The 20,621-nt window shown below is 44.4% G+C and overlaps 1 protein-coding gene and 1 long non-coding RNA gene across 3 annotated transcripts in view; one reads left to right on the top strand and one right to left on the bottom strand.

Moving 5' to 3' along the window:
- Positions 1-6,899: 6,899 nt before the first annotated feature.
- ABHD3 (abhydrolase domain containing 3, phospholipase) overlaps positions 6,900-20,621 on the top strand; it is a 120,681-nt gene continuing 106,959 nt past the window's right edge. The window contains exons 1-2 of one of the 2 annotated variants that reach the window (XM_077492555.1): positions 6,900-7,153; positions 8,753-8,916. In XM_077492555.1, coding sequence (XP_077348681.1) covers positions 6,995-7,153; positions 8,753-8,916 — 323 coding nt within the window. In that variant the 5' untranslated portion in view covers positions 6,900-6,994. The remainder of the gene's footprint in view (positions 7,154-8,752; positions 8,917-20,621) is intronic. The other variant, XM_077492554.1, reaches the window with a different exon arrangement.
- On the bottom strand, positions 11,063-20,020 carry LOC143997115 (uncharacterized). The gene is made up of 2 exons (XR_013277645.1): positions 19,942-20,020; positions 11,063-11,766 (listed from the first exon to the last, which is right to left on the bottom strand). It is a non-coding gene; the product is annotated as an uncharacterized LOC143997115 (long non-coding RNA).

Here is a 20,621-nt window from a genome sequence, read left to right as displayed (position 1 = left end):
GTGCAACAGGGAGAGAGAGGTTGCGGCATACCACGTGGAGCGTTACTTTCCAACCCTGAGGGGTCTAGCTTTGTCGTTTGCTGTCGGACATCCTTTCCAGCACCATTCCGGTCACCTGCCAGTCGCCTTGCCATGTGTGGCAAGCTTTACGTTGGGAGATCGAGAGAGCAGATCCGCTGCATGAGGGTCGCTACACAAGTTCCTGTTCGTAAGACATCGGAGCAATCTGGTTGTTGGTGAGAGGGCAAATTGTTCGACCTTTAATCATTCTTTATTACAGTACATTGAGACACTTTGCACAGACATCTTCTCCCCAAGAACACTTTACTGCATTATTTGAACACTGTGCTCAGACATCTTTGGCTTTTCTCACTACAAGGAATCTACTGTTCCCACTACATCCAAACGGATTACAATCAAAGAGCTCCAACTAGCTGGTGAAGAACATCAGATCTGCAACATGGACTTTATTTATTACTTATAGAAAGGCCCTTATATAACTCTTTTCTAGACCCGCTCTCCCTTCCTAGGATAGCATGTAGGCTGGCCAGGTTCCATCTTTTACAGTGTGGTAGAATAAGCAGTTAACTGAAACATCCATCTAGGGGGTAACATTATCTCCAAAGGAAGTGAACAATACAGTACTGCTGGTTTAACCCCCGCTCTTCCACACCACACGAGTAACAACAGACACATTCAAACAGTTGAACAGGGAGCGTTTATTTTCTTGCTGTGGTCAATGCTGTTATCAGTAGTGCAAGGAAGTATGAGCTGCCTCTTCTTCTTGTTTCATATTGAGTAGCTAAGACCCTTTCCCTTAGCGAACTGGCCAATGCCCCTCTGAAATACACCTTGGTAAATTGGAATGCTGGAAGTCCCAGGCCTCACCTGCCTCTCTCACCTCCTGCAAATCCTCCCCAGGCCATTTCAGAAAAGTCCAGGCGCCCCGGTCTACTCCGTTGGCTTTGCAGCTACTTCCCAGTTCTTGTACAATGATCCATCCCAGCCAGGATGCCTGGTTTCTTTTCCCAGGGTTTCTGGTGCAGATTGTAGGCTTGAACCATCCAGCTCTGAGGTCTCTGAACACTCAGGCCTTCCGGTTAGGTTCCTGCTCTCCGACGCTGGGGCCTCTGAAACCCCAGGCATTTGAGCCTGCTCCTAAAGGTTACATTGTGAAGCTTCTCTGGATCCAGTCTCTTCCCATCTCTCCCCAGGAAGCATGTGACCTCAGGATATATGTATGTCCCGCCCCTGCCCATACAAATTAATGATTGGGCCAGGGCTATATACAATGCCTGCTCTTCAGTCCCTGCCCCGCCTTCTTTCCAGAACATTACCCTGGAGAAGCCAGGGAGGTCTTCCAGGTTGGAGAACAGGTGGCCACACCCCCCTCTATTCTACTGCTCCTCCCAAACCAAATTAACCCACCAGGCCTAAACAAACAGTGTAAGGCACTGGCAATTTCTCCTAACATCTACCTATTAGCACCCACCTAAAGGTGGTGGGCACTACACACACATATATATATATATATATATATATATATATATATATATTGTGGCAGCAGGCAGGTAAAGTCACCTGGTTGTATCCAGGATGGGAAATATGTGTGCCCTAGATTTAGGCTTTATGCAGACTTGTACAACTAGAGGGGAAGAGTTAATGAGCCCAGCTGAAGTAAGTGGGCTCATTAAGACCTCTACAAAAAACCCCAGCATGCTTAGGGAGATGCTCCATCCTGGAACCAGTTTTGTGTTGTATAGACTGTGTGACACCTGTTCTGTGCGGTGAGTTAACGCATGTGTGGCAAACCTCTACAACAGAGACAGGGACTGGTGCAGCACAAGGCTGCACTCAGTTGTTAGACAGGGAATCTAAGTGTGTAATTAGAGGTCAAGCTGACCAGGATTTATTTTCATGTTTTATTTTTGTTTGGCTGTTATATGTTTCACTGCATGTAGCATAAATAAACCGCATCTTTTGTTTTTTGCACCTACAACGCTGTCTGCTGTGCCTGATTTTGTGTTGTGAACCCATCCAGGGGGTCACACACACCCGCTGCCGAGCTAAGCCCTCACAATATATATATATATATATATATATATATATATATATATATATATATATATATATATACATTGATGTCTGAAGCCAGAGTGTCAGGTGGGTTGGAACGTTCACCAGGTCATTGTTGTGCAGATGAGAAGGTAATTCTAAGGGGCCGTTCTAAACAAATATGTGACATCCATTTCCATTCTGATTCAACTCAACAGAGGACCAGTCTAGATTCCCATGCTGAGACGGAAGCCATGGAACTGAGTTTGCCATGTAAAAGGAGCCTAATGATGTCAAACAGTTACACGGAAGTAGTGTAGCCCCCCCAGCATTGCTAGTGTGCTAGAGTTTTGTATAAGGTAGGTAAATTTGTGCAGGCTTGCCTAGCCTGTGTGTTTTTCTTGGTCAGGGTTGAGGGACTCAGGGAGGCTGGTATGACTCAAGGGCAGCATCTCTGATACCTCCCCCTACTTCTAGAAACATGCAGAAGATTCTGGAAGGATAGGCATGGAGGGGTGGAGGAGCTGCCTGGAGTATTCTGAGGGCCCTGACCAATCCCCAACAGATGGGTTGGCATGGGACAGGCGCCCTCAAATACTGAGGGTCAGCTCAGCTGGTATGTGGCGTTCGGGTGTAAGATAGAGATGGAGTGTTAGACTGTCAGAGGCCTTTGAGCATAACCCCTTAGTCAGATGGGGGGGTTAAGTCAGGCCTGGGCTTGGGAGCGGAAGGGACCCCTCTTCATGACAGACAGGGGGATCCTGACCAGAAAGTAAGGGAGCAAGGAGTACAGCAGGAGGACACTGCTGGGGAAATCTCCAGGGAGGAAGACAGCCACTTGGGCTGGTGAGTGTTGCAGTCAGAGGACTGAGAGGCATGCCTGAAGGGACTGGGTGCATGCAGTCTGGGATGGATGCAGAGCCAGTCTGGGAGGACTGTGGAGAAGTAGCCAGGAGGGCTAGTGAAATGGTAGCTGCAGCCAGGTGGGCTGGCAATGCCTGAACAGGTGGTACTGGGAGGAGTAGCCACATGAATAGGACAGCTAAGCACTGGGACTTCTTTTCTGCTACACTACCAAAGGAGCCTACGGTCCCTGCCTGCAAAGGGCACTTGCTCTGGATCTGACTAAGTCTGTGTAGGATCATCTTTTCAGTGCTAACTGGTCTTGGGAGATGTAGTTCTTAAGCAAGATTGTGCAGGAGGTAGAGAAGGAGAAGTGTGTATATACTGTGCATATACTGTATGTATATAGATGTGTCCTTGAAGAATTCTGTGTTGATCAAGTGGGTATCCCATAATAATCCTATCCAACTTCAACTCAACTTCAAACACAAAAGAAAAACAAAGCTGCAAGGACTGATTTCTGACTGCAGCGTGTGTGGAAAATTGGTGTGCCTGGCTGTGCAGGGTGGGAGATACCCATATTCACCTGCGACTCCTAAGGGGGTAGCGCTACAGTAGTATAGAGCTAAGAGATGTGATCACTGTGTCTAGATGGGGGTGACTATTCAACAGCCTGAACAAGAATATGTAATTGTATCTACTAAGTACGCTGTTGCTTGTTCAAAACCCCTTAGTGACAGATTTCCCGTGGTCAGCAAAGGGACCCGTGTAACTCATGCATGTCAATAATTAAAGGGATTATTCTCTGGTCTGTTTATATCCAATAATCAAAAGGCTGAGGAGAAAGAGGAGATGGCTGCATGTTGAGATAAAGAGTGTCTTGTAACTCCTTTCAGCATCCTCCATATCGCTGTGTAACATAGTAACTCCAATCAACAATGCTCACATTCCCTGAGCAGGCTGGAATAACTCTCATTGCAGTTGTTATATTTCTACAAATAATTTCATTACAGAGGAACTTCAGTTGGGGAACAAGATCCTCCCTCTGCTCCTCTTCTACACACCCATCTTTGAATATCCCATACATGGCAGATGTGCCACAGGTCTCTGCGAGGCACATCTGGGCATGTGCAGGGATGGTGCGTGTACTTGTGCATGACTTCTGGCATGTGTGTGTGCACAGAATCTAGTGGTGAGCATGTGCCCTTCAGCAGCACTGCCTCCTGGAATGTGTAATGTGGACATTCCAGGAAACCAGCGGGGTCCAATGTCAGTGTTGCTTAGACAAGGAAGGAAGGAGGGCTGCAGTGCTACAAAAAGAAAGGCAATAAGCCTTTCTAATAATGGGGGGAAAATATTACATTTTACCCACTTCAGCCCAAGAAAAATGTACCCCCTTCCTGACCAGTGCACTTTTTGCGATTTGGCACTTGCGTCGATTTAACTGACAATAGTACGGTTGTGCGACATGGCTCCTAAACAAAATTAACGTCTTTTTTCACCACCATTTATACCACAAATAGAGCTTTCTTTTGGTGGTATTTGATCACCCCTGGGGTTTTTATTTTTTGCGTTAAAACGACAATTAAAAAAAAAAAAACACATTATTTTTTACTTTTTGCTATAATAAATATCCCCCAAAAATATATAAAACACGTTTTTTCCTCAATTTAGACCGATACATATTCTTCTACATATTTTTGAGGAAAAAAATCACCAATAAGCGATTATTGATTGGTTTGCGCAAAAGTTATAGCGTTTACAAAATAGGGGATAGTTTTATGGCATTTTTATTAATAATTATTTATTTTTTTTAAATGGCAGCGATCAGCGATTTTTATTGTGACTGCGACATTATGGCAGACACATCGGACATTTTTGACACATTTTTGGGACCATTGTCATTTATAAAGCAATCAGTGCTATACATAGGGTTGCCACCTGTCCAGGATTCACCCGGACAGTTCGGGTTTGGAATCATGCGTCCGGGTTTCAGACTGCCTGAAACCCGGACACATTATTTAGATTGACTATGGCTTCCCTGCAGCTTCCACCCCCACCCCCCAAACACTCCTACCCCTCTGTGTCTGCCCACACTCCAATCCCTGGCGCTGTGCCTCAGAAATGGAAAGTTGGGGCTGACTGCCAAGGAGTGAGTGAGTGAATACACTAAGGCAAGTCAGGGTTCTCAGAGCACCCTTTACACCAGAGTTCCCCTTTACACCAGAAGCCACAGTGTTCCCCCTTACATCAGAATCTTCTCCATACATCAGAGTTCTCAATGTTCCCCCTTAAATCAGGGTTCCCAGAGCATCCCTTATGACAGAGTCCCCAGAGTTCTCCCTTACATCAGAGTCTGCAGAGTCCCCCCCTTACAGTGAAAGGGAACTCTGTGAGTTCAGATGTAAAAGAGGAACTCTGCGGACTCTGATGTAAAGGGGAACTCTTGTGATTAACTTCATATGATTAGAAATGTTATTTAATAGCAAAATATATGTATAGCTTATACTATTAAAAAAAATTGCTGCGTGGCTCTAAAGTGTTCGGGTTTGACTTAAAGAAAAGGTGGCAACCCTAGCTATACAGATGCACTGATTCCTGTGTAAATGACACTGGCAGTGAAGGGGTTAACCACTAGGTGGCAGTGTAGGGGATAAGTGTGTCCTGGGGTGTGTTTCTAACTGTGGTGGGGGGGGGGGGGCGTGGTTGTGTATGACACGTCACTGATCTCTGCTCTGATCACACTGAGCCGAGCAAGTGTGGCGAGCGGTGGCTAATACCAGGAAGTAGGCGGGCTTTGTTGATAGTTCCTTTGGTGTACACCGCCAGCTGTTGTGAGCCAACCGATTGCTGCAGACCAAGAGAGGAGGTTTATATGGATATGCCACTATATACTGGATGTTTGTGAGTGAAACCTTTTAATTTTTTAATGAATTTTACTATTAAACGGAATTACACTAGGGCTAGCATGCACTCTCTTTTGCTCTATGTCCACAGATCTGTGTCTGCCACCCAGTGGACTTATTGGAGAGCTGCAACCCCTAGAGCGGAGTTTATACATTTAGACTGCTTACTGTTGGATCAGAAATATTGGGGACAGCGCTTTATTTGGTTTGTTTTGATGTGTCGGAACACAAAGCACTGCGAACCGAGCCCACCTAGTTGTTTGATAATAATGAATGCATATTTGCTATTTTCACACTGATTCTCCTCCCGGCCAATCAGGAAGCGAGTCTGAGACGCTTTTCATGATTCGCTGAAAGAAGTGTTCTGATCCGCCGAGGAGGGTGGAGGAAGGAGGAGACGGAAGCCACTGTGATGCCCGCAGAGGAGAGCAGGGGAAGGGAAAGTCGCCCGTAATGTTTGCTGCCTGTTACTCGGGTGAAGCGTTACCCGCCATAGATGGGGTAAGTGTTCCGGATCAAACTGACCGGACCTGGGGGGGGGGGGATTGGGTTGGTGATCATGGTGTGGGTTCCTCAATGGGGGGGGGGGGGGGGGCTACTGGTTAAAACAGTCAGCGGGGAGGCATTCCATGTCTTGTCAGTAGCTTCTGGAGTGCGATTCGAACGCAGATCAGGCTTCAAAAGAAGGGGAGACTTAAAGTTACCTTTAAAATGAAATGCATGCAGCCACCAAATCTAAGGATTGGTAAACTGTAATATAGTACCGTACTTTTTTCTTGCTTTAAAATGTCTTTACCCTTCTATGTACATAGAACTTGTCAGTTGCAATGATATGCAAAAAAGGTATTTTGATTTGTACATATGACACAGGGCCCCCATGTTATGAACAGCCCAGGGCCCCCCCAAGGTCTACTCCCAGCTGTGGTCAGCACAGAGCTATCAGTGAGATCGCCTTCAGGAGGCCCCCAGCAATGACAGCTCTACTAGTGTCAATGGAACTCAGCCCCTGGCTGACAGAGGCGCAGCACCTCCTAGTGGCCGGCAGAGACAAGCGCGGATCAGAATGCTCGTCCGAAGGGAGGCTGAGGATGCCTGCTTTCATATAAGAGCGGTTCCTGGGCTGATCCTCGCCCACTACCCGGAGCCGGTGTGTGTCCTTTGCACGAGGCCGGGTGACAGCGGGCGGAACGATGCTGGAGATCATCAGTTTACAGGGCTTGACCCGGGAGCTGTCACTCTACCTGGAGAACCAAGTGCGAGTGGGTCTGTTCGGCTCCGGGGTGGGCTTGTCCTTGGTGCTGGGATTTGGTGCAGCCTATGCCTGCTACTACCTTAGTGTCATTGCCAAGGTAAGTCCTATACATATCTATTGTCTATAATTACCCCCTTAGTGGCATTGTCAAGGTAAGTCCTATACATGTCTATTGTCTATAATTACCCCCTTAGTGGCATTGTCAAGGTAAGTCCTATACATATCTATTGTCTATAATTACCCCCTTAGTGGAATTGTCAAGGGAAGCCCCATACATTACTGTTGTCTATTGCTACCACATTGGTGGCATTGCCAAGGTAAGTGTCTATTGTCTATAGTCAACCCCTTAGTGGCATTGCCAAGGGAAGCCCCATACACCACAATTGTCTATAGTCACCCCCTTAGTGGCATTGCGAAGGTAAGCCCCATACATCACTGTTGTCTATTGCTACCACATTGGTGGCATTGCCAAGGGAAGCCCCATACATCACTGTTGTCTATTGCTACCACATTGGTGGCATTGCCAAGGGAAGCCACATACATCACTGTTGTTTATTGCAACCACATTGGTGGCATTGCCAAGGTGAGCCCCATATATCACTGTTGTCTATTGCTACCACATTGGTGGCATTGCCAAGGTAAGCCCCATACATTACTATTGTCTATAGTCATCCCCTTAGTGGCATTGCCAAGGGAATCCCCATGCATCACTATTGTCACCCCCCTTAGTGGCATTGCCAAGGGAAGCCCCATACATCACTATTGTCTATAGTCACCCCCTTAGTGGCATTGCCAAGGTAAGCCCCATACATCACTATTGCCTATAGTAACCCCCTTAGTGGCATTGACAAGGTAAGCCCCATACATCACTATTGCCTATATTCACCCCCTTAGTTGCATTGCCGTGGGAAGCCCCATACATCACTATTGTCTATAGTCACCCCCTTAGTGGCATTGCCAAGGTAAGCCCCATACATCACTATTGTCTATAGTCACCCCCTTAGTGACATTGCCAAGGTAAGCCCCATAAGCCCCATATATCACTATTGTCTATAGTCACCCCCTTAGTGGCATTGCCAAGGTAAGCCCCATCTATCACTATTGCCTATAGTCACCCCCTTAATGGCATTGCCAAGGGAAGCCCCATACATCACTATTGTCTGTAGTCACCCCTTGGTGACATTGTCAAGGTAAGCCCCATACATCACTATTGCCTATAGTCACCCCCTTAGTGGCGTTGCAAAGGTAAGCCCCATACATCACTATTGTCTATAGTCACCCCCTTATGGCATTGCCAAGGTAAGCCCCATACATCTCTATTGCCTATAGTCACCCTCTTAGTGGCATTGCCAAGGTAAGCCCCATACATCACTATTGTCTATAGTCACTCCCTTAATGGCATTACCAAGGGAAGCCCCATACATCACTATTGTGTATAGTGACCACCTTAGTGTCATTGCCATGGTAAGCCCCATGCATCACTATTATCTATAGCTACCACCTTAGTGTCTGTCACTGCGTGATACATAACCATTGCCTATAGCAACTACCTTGGTGTCACTGCCAAGGTAAGCCCCACACATGATTACTGTCTATAGCAGATGGCAGGGGGTCTTGTAATGAATGAAATGTGATCACCTTGATGATTGGGGTTATGTAATTCTAAGTAATTCTTTGCCTCTTACTCTCTTTACAGAAACCTCAGCTGGTGACAGGTGGAGAAGCATTGTGTAGATTCCTAAAGCAATACTGCCCAGCTGTGACGGAAACATACTACCCTACGCCGTGGTGCTGGGAGGGCAGAACCCAGACATTGCTGAGACCATTCATCACTGTCAAACCACAAGTTTATTACAGCAAGTGAGTATGTCTTGTCTATGTACAGCATGACTTCATTCATTCACCAGCAGTGCACTGACACCAGGATGACAGATGAATCTCTTCTAGTCCAGGTACCAGTTCACCGGTGGGCAAAGCCAAGCCATCCTTTTGCAGAAAGCAGCATTAAAGGATTTTTAAAGGGATTTTTTTTTCAAAATACCAAACATTGTATACTTACCTGCTTGGTGCAATAGTTTTGCACAGAGCAGCCCAATTCTCCTCTTCTCTGGGGCCGTCGCTCTGGGCCCCTCCCCCAAGCTGAGTGCCCTCATAGGCACCTCAGTGACATACACCCAACGCCCCCCCGCTCCCACCGCACTGGCTGTGATTGACATACTGTAGAACACATGAAGGTAAAAAAAACCTCCAGCCTTTAGAAACACTTTAAAATCCAAAAGCAAACATTTATTATATTGCAGCTTACCAATTGCTAGATGTGATGGCTGCATTCGTTTTATTTTTTAGGCTTTTGTAGCAGATAGAAGGTTGAGACAAGCCATTTATCACTGACAGGAGTGCTTAAATTGATCAGCTTTTATTTATTTATGTAAGACTTTTATCCTAAAAGGAACGAAAACTGTTAGCCCTTGTACACACGGTCGGAGATTCTGACAACCAAATCCGACGGATTCTGTCCGACGGATCTTGTCCGAAAGTGTTGCATACACACAGTCGGACGAAGTTGTCGGAAAATCCAATCGTTCAGAACGTGATGACGTTATTTCGTTATGACGGGACTACGTTCAGGCTAGTAGCCAATAGCTTTGGTCTAGGAATTTGATCTGAGCATGCGTGGCACTTTGTCCGATCGGAATTCTCTACACATGATCAGAGTATGTCCGATCGGACCAGTTTGTCAGAAAATATTTCCAGCAAGTTGGAAAATTTGGTCCGACGGATATTCCGACGGAAACAGTCCGATGCATACCACACACAGTCGGATTATCCGACAAAACAGTCCGATAGGACACATTCCGACGGATTCTCCGACCGTGTGTACAAGGGCTTAGGCTGCTTTCACACTGAGGCGCTTTGCAGGCGCTAAAGTGCTAAAAATAGCACCTGCAAAGCGCTCTGAAACAGCTGCTGTTGTGTCTCCAGTGTGAAAGCCCCGAGGACTTTCACATTGGAGCGGTGGGCTTGCAGGGCGGTCAAAAAAGTCCTGCAAGCCGCATGTTTGGAGCGCTGTAGTAGCGGTGTATTTACCGCTCCTATAGCACCCCTTCCCATTGAAAACAATGGGGCAGCGCTGCAAACCCACCTGCAAAGCGCCGCTGTAGCAGCGCTTTGCAGTCGATTTTAACCCTTTTTCGGGGTTTAAAACTACCCCACTAGTGGCCAAATAGCGCCACTAAAACTAAATATAGCGCCGCTTTACCGGCAGCGCCCCCAATGCCTCAGTGTGAAAGTAGCCTTACTGTGACTACTTATAAAGTGTTAGTTGGAGTTTGGCTTTAATAAGTTAGTGTATTTGAATCTGCTAGTACATCTAACATTCTCCTCCACCCAACCTTACAATGCTGCTGTCCAAAGGTGGCTCCTGTGCTCGTTCAGTGTAGGGCACTCTAATGCCATGTACACACGACCGGACTTTCCGTGGAGTTCTGACATACTTTCTGAACGAATGGACTTGGCCCCACACGAACGGACTAAGTCAGTTCGAAAGTCTGTTCGTTTTGAACATGATGACGTAAACGGGACTAAACAAGGAAGTTCAATAGCCAGTAGCCAATAGCTGCCCTTGCTTCATATTTCATAGTCGGACCAGCATACAGATGAGCGGTTTTCCCAATTTTAGTCCGTCGGAATTGAGTCTGTCGGATAGATTTGAAACATGTTCTATTTCTAGGTCCGTCAGATTTTTTTTTCCGAAAAATGATCGGACTAGGCCACACACGATCGGATTGTCTGGACTGATACCGTCGGACCTAGTCACCATAATACAGGAGGTGTGACCCAGTCGCATGTGTGTTACTGGCCAGATCTCTTGGTGCAAACAGAGGGAGAAAAGCCTAGAAAATGAAAACTTACACACCTACCTTATCTAATGATTGGTAAGCTGCAATATGTTACATTTTTTGTTTCTGGTTTAATACTGTAGCCAGTAAGTATGCACACAAACTAATGACACCGTCATATCTGTTTAATTACAAGGCATGTCTGGTATTACTCATATAATTATCATCCAGAAATTTCCATCCATTTACATGGACATATGCTGGATTGGAGTCATACATGCATCAACCACCAGCTCATCAGCTGATGATCAACAAGATGTCTCCTTTCGTGTGATATATAGATAGATATAGGGGGCTCAGAACAGTAAGAATTAATTTACATTTTCAGTTTTTGGGAGATGGTAAAACACCATAATTAAGACGTATTTTTATCACCCCTGCCCCAACTGCACCCCCCTAGCTGCAGTGGCCAAGGTTGTACACATGCTGCAGCAGGAGTTATACACCCTGTCATGGTTAGTGGGTGTAGCGCCTGTCAAGCATGACCTATTCAAGTGAACAAGGCCCCCCCAAATTAAACAAGCCCCAAGGATGCCGCTGTCTAATGCAACTAAGGGCTCATTCGCAAGTGCAGGAGGCACTGCTGCTCCTCTGAAAAGTGATCTGAGTGTGTTTGACAGGTAGTGAGGAGGCGAGATATATACATATATACAGATTTAAGCCCATGATTGCCATGCAATGTATGTGATTGCGATACAGTAGTACAGCAATTAAAGTTTTGAAACAGGTGTGAGGAGGCGACGCTGTGTCCGGTGATCTTTGACTTCTGCCATGTTCAGGTAGATCTCCACCTCTTTAAGGTTGCTTACCCCTAAAGGAAAGATAAAAAAAAAAAAAGAAATTAACAAACATGTCATACTGACTTGCTCTGTGCAACGGTTTTTACAAAGCAGCCCCATCCTCCTATTTTTGGGTCCCCCACTGGTGGTGCTGGCTTCTCCCCCCTCCCCCTTTCCCCACTGAGTGCTTGCTATGGGGGCACTCGAACAGGCTTGCCTCCGAGCCGTTCTCTGTGTGTCTGTTCCCACGCAGACTGTGGCTGCTCGGCCACGCCCCCACTCTCCCCTCAATTAATCAAGCATATATGCGTCTCTGGGCTCCATACCACCTCAACGAACCCCCAGATTCAGTGTCCTGCAGTTACCCCCATGATGACATCCCAATGCAAAATATTTTGCAGGAATTATACCCGCTTTTGTTTGGACTTTACTGCCACCCACATGAGACAAAGTCACTTCCTTTTTTTTTTTAAGAACAAATCAAAACCTTATTGTACAATATATTAAAAATCACGCATATTGCTTTAATACTTCTTTAAAGACAGCACTGTCATATTGATACATGATGCATTCCAGATACTTCTATAATGTGACACCTTTATTTGAATTTATACTTCACAGTTCAAAGAATGTAGAGGTATATACTGGGGGAGTGGGGGAGTGGGGGGGCACAGGAGCCAAACACTCCTATCTTTCTGGTGCTCAACGTGTGCGTGTGTGCGTGCGTGCGTGCGTGCGTGCGTGCGTGCGTGCGTGCGTGTGTGTGTCATTTCCTGTAGGGAGTATGTTACACCCTCTACTTTGATCTTTTTCTTAATAAATAATCCTAAAGATTTGCAAAAAATGAATGCTTGAAAAATATCTCCACCCAACTAAAGATCACCATTTTAAATGCAACTATTCAGACTTATTCAATAAATCAAATAATACAGTGCTGTATATTACACTTTTATGATGCCATGGTTGATATTGTATACTGTAGTGCACTTTTCAACATTATCATTGCTCTTTGTATAGCCTAACAGCCTAAGAAAAGGGGAACAATCTTCTACCCACTGCAGCATGTATAGATTAGCTATATTTATGCAATCCTGTGTAGATAGCTATATTTATGCAATCCTGTGTAGATTCCCAATTTGTATTAATTATTATTGGGTTTTCAAAGATCTCACTGAAAGAGTTTTTTTCCAATTCATTGCCAAAAACTATGTATATATGTATAGAATATATGATTAATATTCCAATATTTTGCAGTCCCATTTTGTACTGCAAATGTGCATAAGAAGGGAAAATTTACTCTAAGGCTCTATTCACACTTGTACGACTTGTCATGCGACTTTGCGAAATCACAGCCATTCTTTTCAATGGCACCCGTTCAGATTGGTGCAACTTAAAGTCGCAGCGATTTTGAAAAGGTGCCTGCACTACTTTGGTGGGGCTTTATGGGACTTAGGTACACTGAGTGCAAAGTCGGATCAAAGTCGCACCAAAAGTCTCATCAAAGTCGCACTGAAAATTGTGTGACTTTGGAGTCATGCTAGTGTGAATGGAGCCTTAGGCCCCGTTCACACCAGAGCGATTTTCTGCTTGAAGCTTGTAGCTGTAAAAAGCTCAACAAGCCAAATCCCATTCATTTCAATGGCCCCCTGTTCACTTTTGAGTGTTCTGTTGCCTGAAGCAAAACACCCGTCGCTCAAAAAAGTACACAAGCATCTTTTTGGCAGATTACAAGCCATTTTTGGCCCCATAGACTTCAATAGAAATGCCTGACTTGAGCGTTTTATGAGCGTTTTGTCGCTCGTTTTATTCTCAAACAGCCGCTCTCCACACCTAAGTTCCTCCCCCTTTTCTCCCCCTAGTGATTTTTTTGGGCTAAGCAAAAATGCCTGTAATACGCTTGTAATATGCTTCTAAAAAACTTTTAGGCTCCATGTACACTTTTTTTAAGCTGCTAGCAGCTGTTATTAGCATTTTTTTCTGCTCCTAGAAGCTAAATCATAGTTACATAGTTAGTAAGGTTGAATAAAGACACCAGTCCATCCAGTTCAACCTGAGTTGAGTGTCTACAATTGTCCCTATCCCTGTACATTGCACACTCACATCAGTCCCTACCCTCAAGGAGCCCACAAGCCAAGGTTCCCATTCCTATACGCTCCACATCTTGCTCCCGTTCCTACTTTACACACAACAGAAAGTCAAGGTATTCTACAAAATGGGACTATACCAGGCTAGCCTCTGGTTCTTGAGGTACCCTGTTGATTAACCGCTTCAGGGAGCTCCCACCCATCTGTCATTACAATATGGGTGACGGGAGCTCCTAGATTCCAGTAGGATGTCATATGACGTCCTCCTAGTCGTGCGCCTCCTGTGCGTGCTAGCAGCCATGCTGCAGCATGATCTGTCACCTGCTGTGTCCACCGGACACAACAGATGATAGATCGGTGTACCGGGCTGGCCCCAGTATGATATAATCACTTTGACCAAATCACATAACAGTTGTACACAATGAATGGCTTTCATTCATAGCCATTCATTGTGTACTTTTGTGTTGATCTCTGTGATTGTTCACAGTGATCACATGGTACAGACAAAGCCAAACACAGCACACTGTACCATGTGATAGCTGTGGCCAATAACGGCTGTCTCAGTAGTACATAATGGCTATGAATGGATGCCATTCATAAAAGGGAATGCTTATAACTAATTATCATAAAAAAAAAAAATCCTGATCACCTTTCCAGAGTAGTACAGTGGCACTACGGTAACACGACGCTGCTCTAGTCACAGTATGGAATAAGCTTAGAAAAAAAAAATTGTAAACAAAAAAAGAAAATCATAAAAAAAATAAAATAAAATGAGTTAGCATCCCTGATCTCTGCCATACCAGTCATATGGGGACACTGTACTGCTTGGGTGACAGGTTATAAAATTTGCGAAAAAATTTTTTTGATTTTATTTTCTTCATTTTCTAAAATATTGCGACAAAAACTTACAACTTCAAAAAATTCACCATTCCTTTTACAAAATACCTCAGACTGTCTACTTTCCAAAAATTGGTAATTTGTAGGGCATTTGTAATGTGTTTCCCCCCCCCCCCCCAAAGCCTTCAGTCTTTTTCGTATTTATAAAAAAAAAAATAAAAAAAAAAAACAGTAGTGATTAAATACCACCAAAATAAGGCTCTGTTTCAAAAAATTATAAAAATAGAATTTTGGTACAGTGTTGTATGACTGAGTAATTGTCATTCAAAGTGTGACAGCGCTAAAATCTGAAACTTGGTCTGGACTTGAAGGAGGTGAAAGTGTATAGTATTAAAGTGGTTACATTTTAATTTATTTTATCCATTGGTTTAATCGGAATTCCACAACTTTGTGGTTCCAAATCTTCCCAGACCACCTGTATATCTGTTATCTCTGGGACTGGAGCAGTTTCCTCTGACTCTGACCTCTGGGGAAAATTGTGGTCATATGTTACACTGTGTAGCAAGTTAATACCCACACCCATGATGTGCTTTACATTTTCACTAGATGTTTCCACTAAGAGCACAGCAGTAGTCTTTGGCATCGTCATGCATACAAAGTACACCCATTCAGTCTGAGCCAAGCTTGGCAGAGTCCACTAGACTGGCATGTACTAATATGGCAAGGTTTCCAGAGTTTCAAACGCTTTATGTCCTTCTTTTGTAATAGGACATATCTGCCTTCCAGTCTCAGTTCCTGGGTGTTCTGCAAAAATAGACTTGGCAAGTAACAAGTAACAAGTGCCTCCCTAGAATACAGTTCAAAGGCAACTACGGGGCAATTGGCAACTACATGTCCCAGTCATTGGCACTGCAAACTCCTAATATGCCATGTCTCTTTCAAGGAAAATACTTCTTTTGCGCTAGGAGGCGGTTCAGATCTGGCACCCATGGGTATCTCGCTGCACTCTTTAAGAACCTGTTTATCTCTTTGATGAAAGGAAACAGATCTACCCATGGTTGTGTGTTCCTATTTTTTGGAGTAACTGTTTCCGAGGGCAGATCCTAGAGATAGTCATCAGTAGTACGGTAATTTCTCACTCAACAAGAGACACTAGCTCATCCACACTCTTGATATCTGGATGCCTAATGTGCTTCTGTATCTTAACCGGCATAGATTTGATGCAACAGTTACAGACAACTCACACCATAATTTGATTAGGTCTGAGTACCTCTGTTTGCAACCACATCTTTGTCAGGTGGAACACATCATACATTTGGAACCTTGCGGGTTTGCAAGAGCCATATTCCCATGTAACCACTTGCTGCACTCAGATGACTATGGCCACCCTGAGTCTGGCTAGAATTTCTTCTTTGTATTGGGATACTCCTTGGCAACCTGAGGTTGTTGGCCAAAGTAGGCATTTTTGGGGCTCCCCTAATAAAAATGGTGCTAGCACACTGGCTCACTGCTACATCACACGTTCAGCAACTCTTTAATTACTTTTGGGCAGCATTGCATTCTGATAGTGGCTGCAGCTGAATGGAAAATTTTCCAAAATGTCCCTTCAACATAGATCAATTAAACAATTGATTTCTGTTGAGGGAACTCACAGACTGATCGAAATGTGGCCAGTCCCTGCTGGATCAGCTGAATTTCGACCAGCGTATGGCTAGCTTAAGACAAGAAGTCTGTTACTGGCCAGATCACCAGGTGATAATACAGTAAATAGCAAAAAAATAAGAACAGAAAACGAATGCAGCGGCATCAGCTAAGGCAGGGGTGCACAACTTTTTGAAGAGTGAGGGTCACTTAACCAGTTGCGGGCCACAATGAGCAGAGTGGGCAGATGACAGCTCCGCGTCGACTCTGCCTATGCAAAGGGGACACAGACACAGCCCGCTCTTCTCTATGGACCCTCTGATCTGAACAAATGGAAGGGACTGGATACCCTTTTGTTTTTTTTTAGCAGATCCGATTGGAGGTAAGCAGGTATAAACTGACACAAGTCTGTTTACATCTGCCGCTCTAGAGAGGTGAATGGAGGGTGCGATTGGGTCAGACTGATCATGTTAAAGGGCCCTAAGGCTGCTTTTACGCTGATGGTCTGCGGTCTACCCACACTGTGGGTGCAGCGCAGTGCACCTGTGGCTTTCCTGTGGGTTAGCTGTACTTTGCCATAGAATTCTATTCTATTCTGCAGGTATCCTGCACTTTCTAAATGTATGAGGTAAGCCACAGGTGCTCTGCGCTACACCTGCAGATCAGTTTGAAAGCAGTCCAACTGCAGAACAGATATGTCCCTATATACACTGTGATTTTTAGTAATAAACTTGCTGTCTCAGGCAGAGTGCATTTAGTATCACTCCACCTATGACAGGAGCCGGTGCTATACAGGAAGCATGGGCATATGCAGCTTTGTTCCGCAGCTACTTTCTCTACTGCTGGCTTCATTCACAACACTGATGCTCTGGCATGGCAGGTAGGCAACCTGCAATCTGGGGTTGCCAACCCGCCATCCCAGAGCAGGAGGTCGCAGGCCACATGTGGCCCCCGGGCCACTGGTTGGGCTTCCCTGATCTAAAGATTGGTAAGCTGCAATATGTTAAACTTTTGTTTTTGGGATTTGATCTGTTTTAAGGCAGCAACCCACAGACCCCGTTCAGAATACACCGGTCCCTTTAATAACTTGAAATCTCATTGGTAGTGGATGGTAACTATACTTTGCAAATTGTTGTTAATCATTGTATGCTATACTAAACTAGCTATTTTGTGTATGATCAGAGAATTGAGACCTCAGTCTAAGCTTGGAACGCTGCTCAAAGCCGGGGATTCTGTTTCCATGATCCAGAGGAATGACGGGGTGCGGGCATATCAGTGTGCCCATCTAGAGCAGTGTGTGTAGTAGAGGAGGTGCGGCATCTCCTCCATCTACAGGCAGTCCCCTAGTTACAAACATCTGGACTTACAAACGGTGGGAGACAACAGGAAGTGAGAGGAAATCTTCCCCTAGGAAGGAAAATTCACTCCTGAGTTATTATGGGGAAAAAGGTGTCTCCACTGATGCTTTATCACCAATCCTTGTTTCCCTAACAACCCAAAATTTTAAAAATCCAATTGTCATTGGGGGCAGAAAATTAGGTGAAATCTGAACAGGGGCACAGACCGCAAAACAAATGTTACAGGGGCGATAACCCTTCCCTATGTTATCCAAAAAGCTTAAAAATAGATTTTTTAGCTGGAGTTACACTCAAAAAATGTACCTGCTACAAACAGATTCAACTTAACAAATCTACAGTCCCTGTCTTGTTTGTAACCCGGGGACCGTCTGTACTAAGTATGTTGTCTTTAACTAAAGTTTGACTTAAAGAGGAAGTAAACCCTTGACAAAAATAGTTTCTTCTCCCTCCCCTGCAAAGTAAAGACATAGGAGTTATTTACAAAAGGAAAATCCACTTTGCACTGAAAGTGCACTTGGAAGTGCAGTCGCTGTAGATCCGAGGGGGACATGCAAGTAAAATAAAAAACAGCATTTTAGCTTGCACATGATGTGATGATAAAATCAGCAGAGCTTCCCCTCATTTCAGATCTACCCCTTAGATTTAGAGCGACTGCATTTCCAAGTGCACTTTCAGTGCAAAGTGGATTTGCCTTTCGTAAATAACCCCCATAATGTGCTAGTATGCATCGAATATTAGCACATTATGTGACACTTGCAAACAAAGCCCACACTGTCCCCTCTGCAGGTCACATCCATCTTTGCCTCTCTTCCTTCTGGGGCTGTGGACTTCGGCTCATTGACTGGCCGGAGCCATGTGACGTCACTCTCGCGCATGGGAGCCGCCTGTCACAGCACTCGCTACTGAAGAAATGGCACGGGTGCCTGTTTCATCAGAGCACATGCGCCAATGACATCATTGGCACAGTATACTGTTAAGTATCTCCATGTGCATGTTTAGGAGATATATACAGTACCTATAGGTAAGCCTATAATAAAGCTTACCTATAGGTACAAAGTGTAAAGCCTTGTACACACAGTCAGATCATTGGACAAATTTTCGTCAGTTTTTTTTTTATGCTAGTCTCATATCGAAAGTGACTAGGGTACTTACCTTTAGAAAATTTTCTGACGACAGAATTAAATTCAGAAGTGACATAATGGGGGGTTATTTATGAAAGGCCAATCCACTTTGCACTACTAGTGCTCTTGGAAGTGCATCCGCTTTAAATCTGAGGGGTAGATCTGAAATGAGGGGAAGCTCTGTTGATTTTATCATCCAATCATGTGCAAGCAAAATAGCATTTTTTTTTATTTTCCTTTCATTTCCCACTCAGGTCTACAGCGACTGCACTTCCAAGTGTAGTACAAAGTGGATTTGCCTTTAGTATATAACCCCAAATGTGTTGAATTGTTTTGTATGTCTTCTTTCATTTCTGAGCAAGCCTAGTCTTGCTCTTCAGATTTTTTTTTTGTCAGAAAACCGTACTAATGAAAAAAAAAATTGGACGTTGTGGTCATATCAGACAAAATTTTTCAAGCCTGCACATTCAGTTTGTGTCTGCTGAAAATTTGTAATCGGCTGTCAAAAGCAGCGTACTAACGATCAGAAAATCGGCACCTCGTTCATCGGACAAAATTTATCTTCGGATTTTGTGACCATGTGTACGGGCCTTAAAGGGAGGTTTACAATCTCTTTAATCACTTCCCGTCCGGCCTATAACAGATTGATGGCCGGGAAGTGGTTCTGTTATCCTGACTGGGCGTCATATGACGTCCAGCAGGACACGCCGCATCTCTGATCATGATAAGAAGCCTCTGTCAGTGCCCATCAATGCCGCATGACAGTACCCATCAGTGCCCATCAATTCTACATATAAGTGCCACCTCATCAGTGCCCATCAGTGAAGGAGAAAACAAAATTTTATAACAGAAACAAAGAAAAAAATGTTTTCCAAAAATGTCGGTCTTTTTTAGTTTTAGCAAAAAATGTAATCCGTAGAGGTGATCAAATACCACCAAAAGAAATCTCTATTTGTGGGAAGAAAATTATAAAAATTTAGTTTGGGTACAGTGTTGTATGACCGCGCAATTGTCATTCAAAGTGCGTCAGCGCTGAAAATTGTCCTGGGCAGGAAGGAGCAAAAGTTCCTGGTATTGAAGTGGTTAACACACACATTTTTAGCATATTGAACCTACAGATACTGTATTTTCAGTATGCAGAGTTATACATTGTTGGTTTTACTCACTTGATTGTCTGCTCTGTGCGGTGCTTTCTGCTTCCTCTACACATTGTGACTTTGCAGAGAGAGGAAGAGAAGTACTGAGACTAGGTCACTGTTGAAATTCTTCGGAAGTTGAATGGTGCAGCACAGACCCCTCCCAGCATGTTAGTTGAATTGCACAATGGTAAGAGTCGCACACGTTTCCCATGTTTGTGCTAACAGGACTCAGACACTCGGGTGTATTGACAATACTCATATTTATGATGGATATTTCTGCCATATATCTAGCTTAAAAAACGTATGTAATGGGTGTAAGGTGTTCACATTTATGTGTATAGCTTTTAGAAGCGTAAGTATTCTGTTTTTAAAGAGGTTGTAAACTCTTAAAAAAACAAAACTAAGACAAAAGGCATAATGAGCTAGTATGCATCGCATACTAGCTCATTATGAAATACTTACCTTAAACGAAGCCCCCGCAGCAACGATCTGAAATAAGGGGAAGCTCTGCTGATTTTATTATCCAATCATGTGCAAGCTAAAGTGCTGTTTTTTATTTTCCTTGCATGTCCCCCTCGGATCTACAGCGACTGCACTTGCAAGAGCACTTTCAGTGCAATTTCAAGTGCACTTTGCTTGTAGTGCAAAGTGGATTTGCCTTTAGTAAATAACCTCCACTGCTACTAGATGGCCCCGTGTGAAAGAAG

This window comes from Lithobates pipiens, unplaced genomic scaffold, assembly GCF_037356315.1.
Source record: "Lithobates pipiens isolate NorthernLeopardFrog02 unplaced genomic scaffold, aLitPip1_a1.2 Scaffold_19, whole genome shotgun sequence".
Taxonomy (NCBI): Eukaryota; Metazoa; Chordata; class Amphibia; order Anura; family Ranidae; genus Lithobates; species Lithobates pipiens.
Note: the sequence above shows the minus strand (reverse complement) of the source record. Positions and strands in the feature narration are given on the sequence as shown.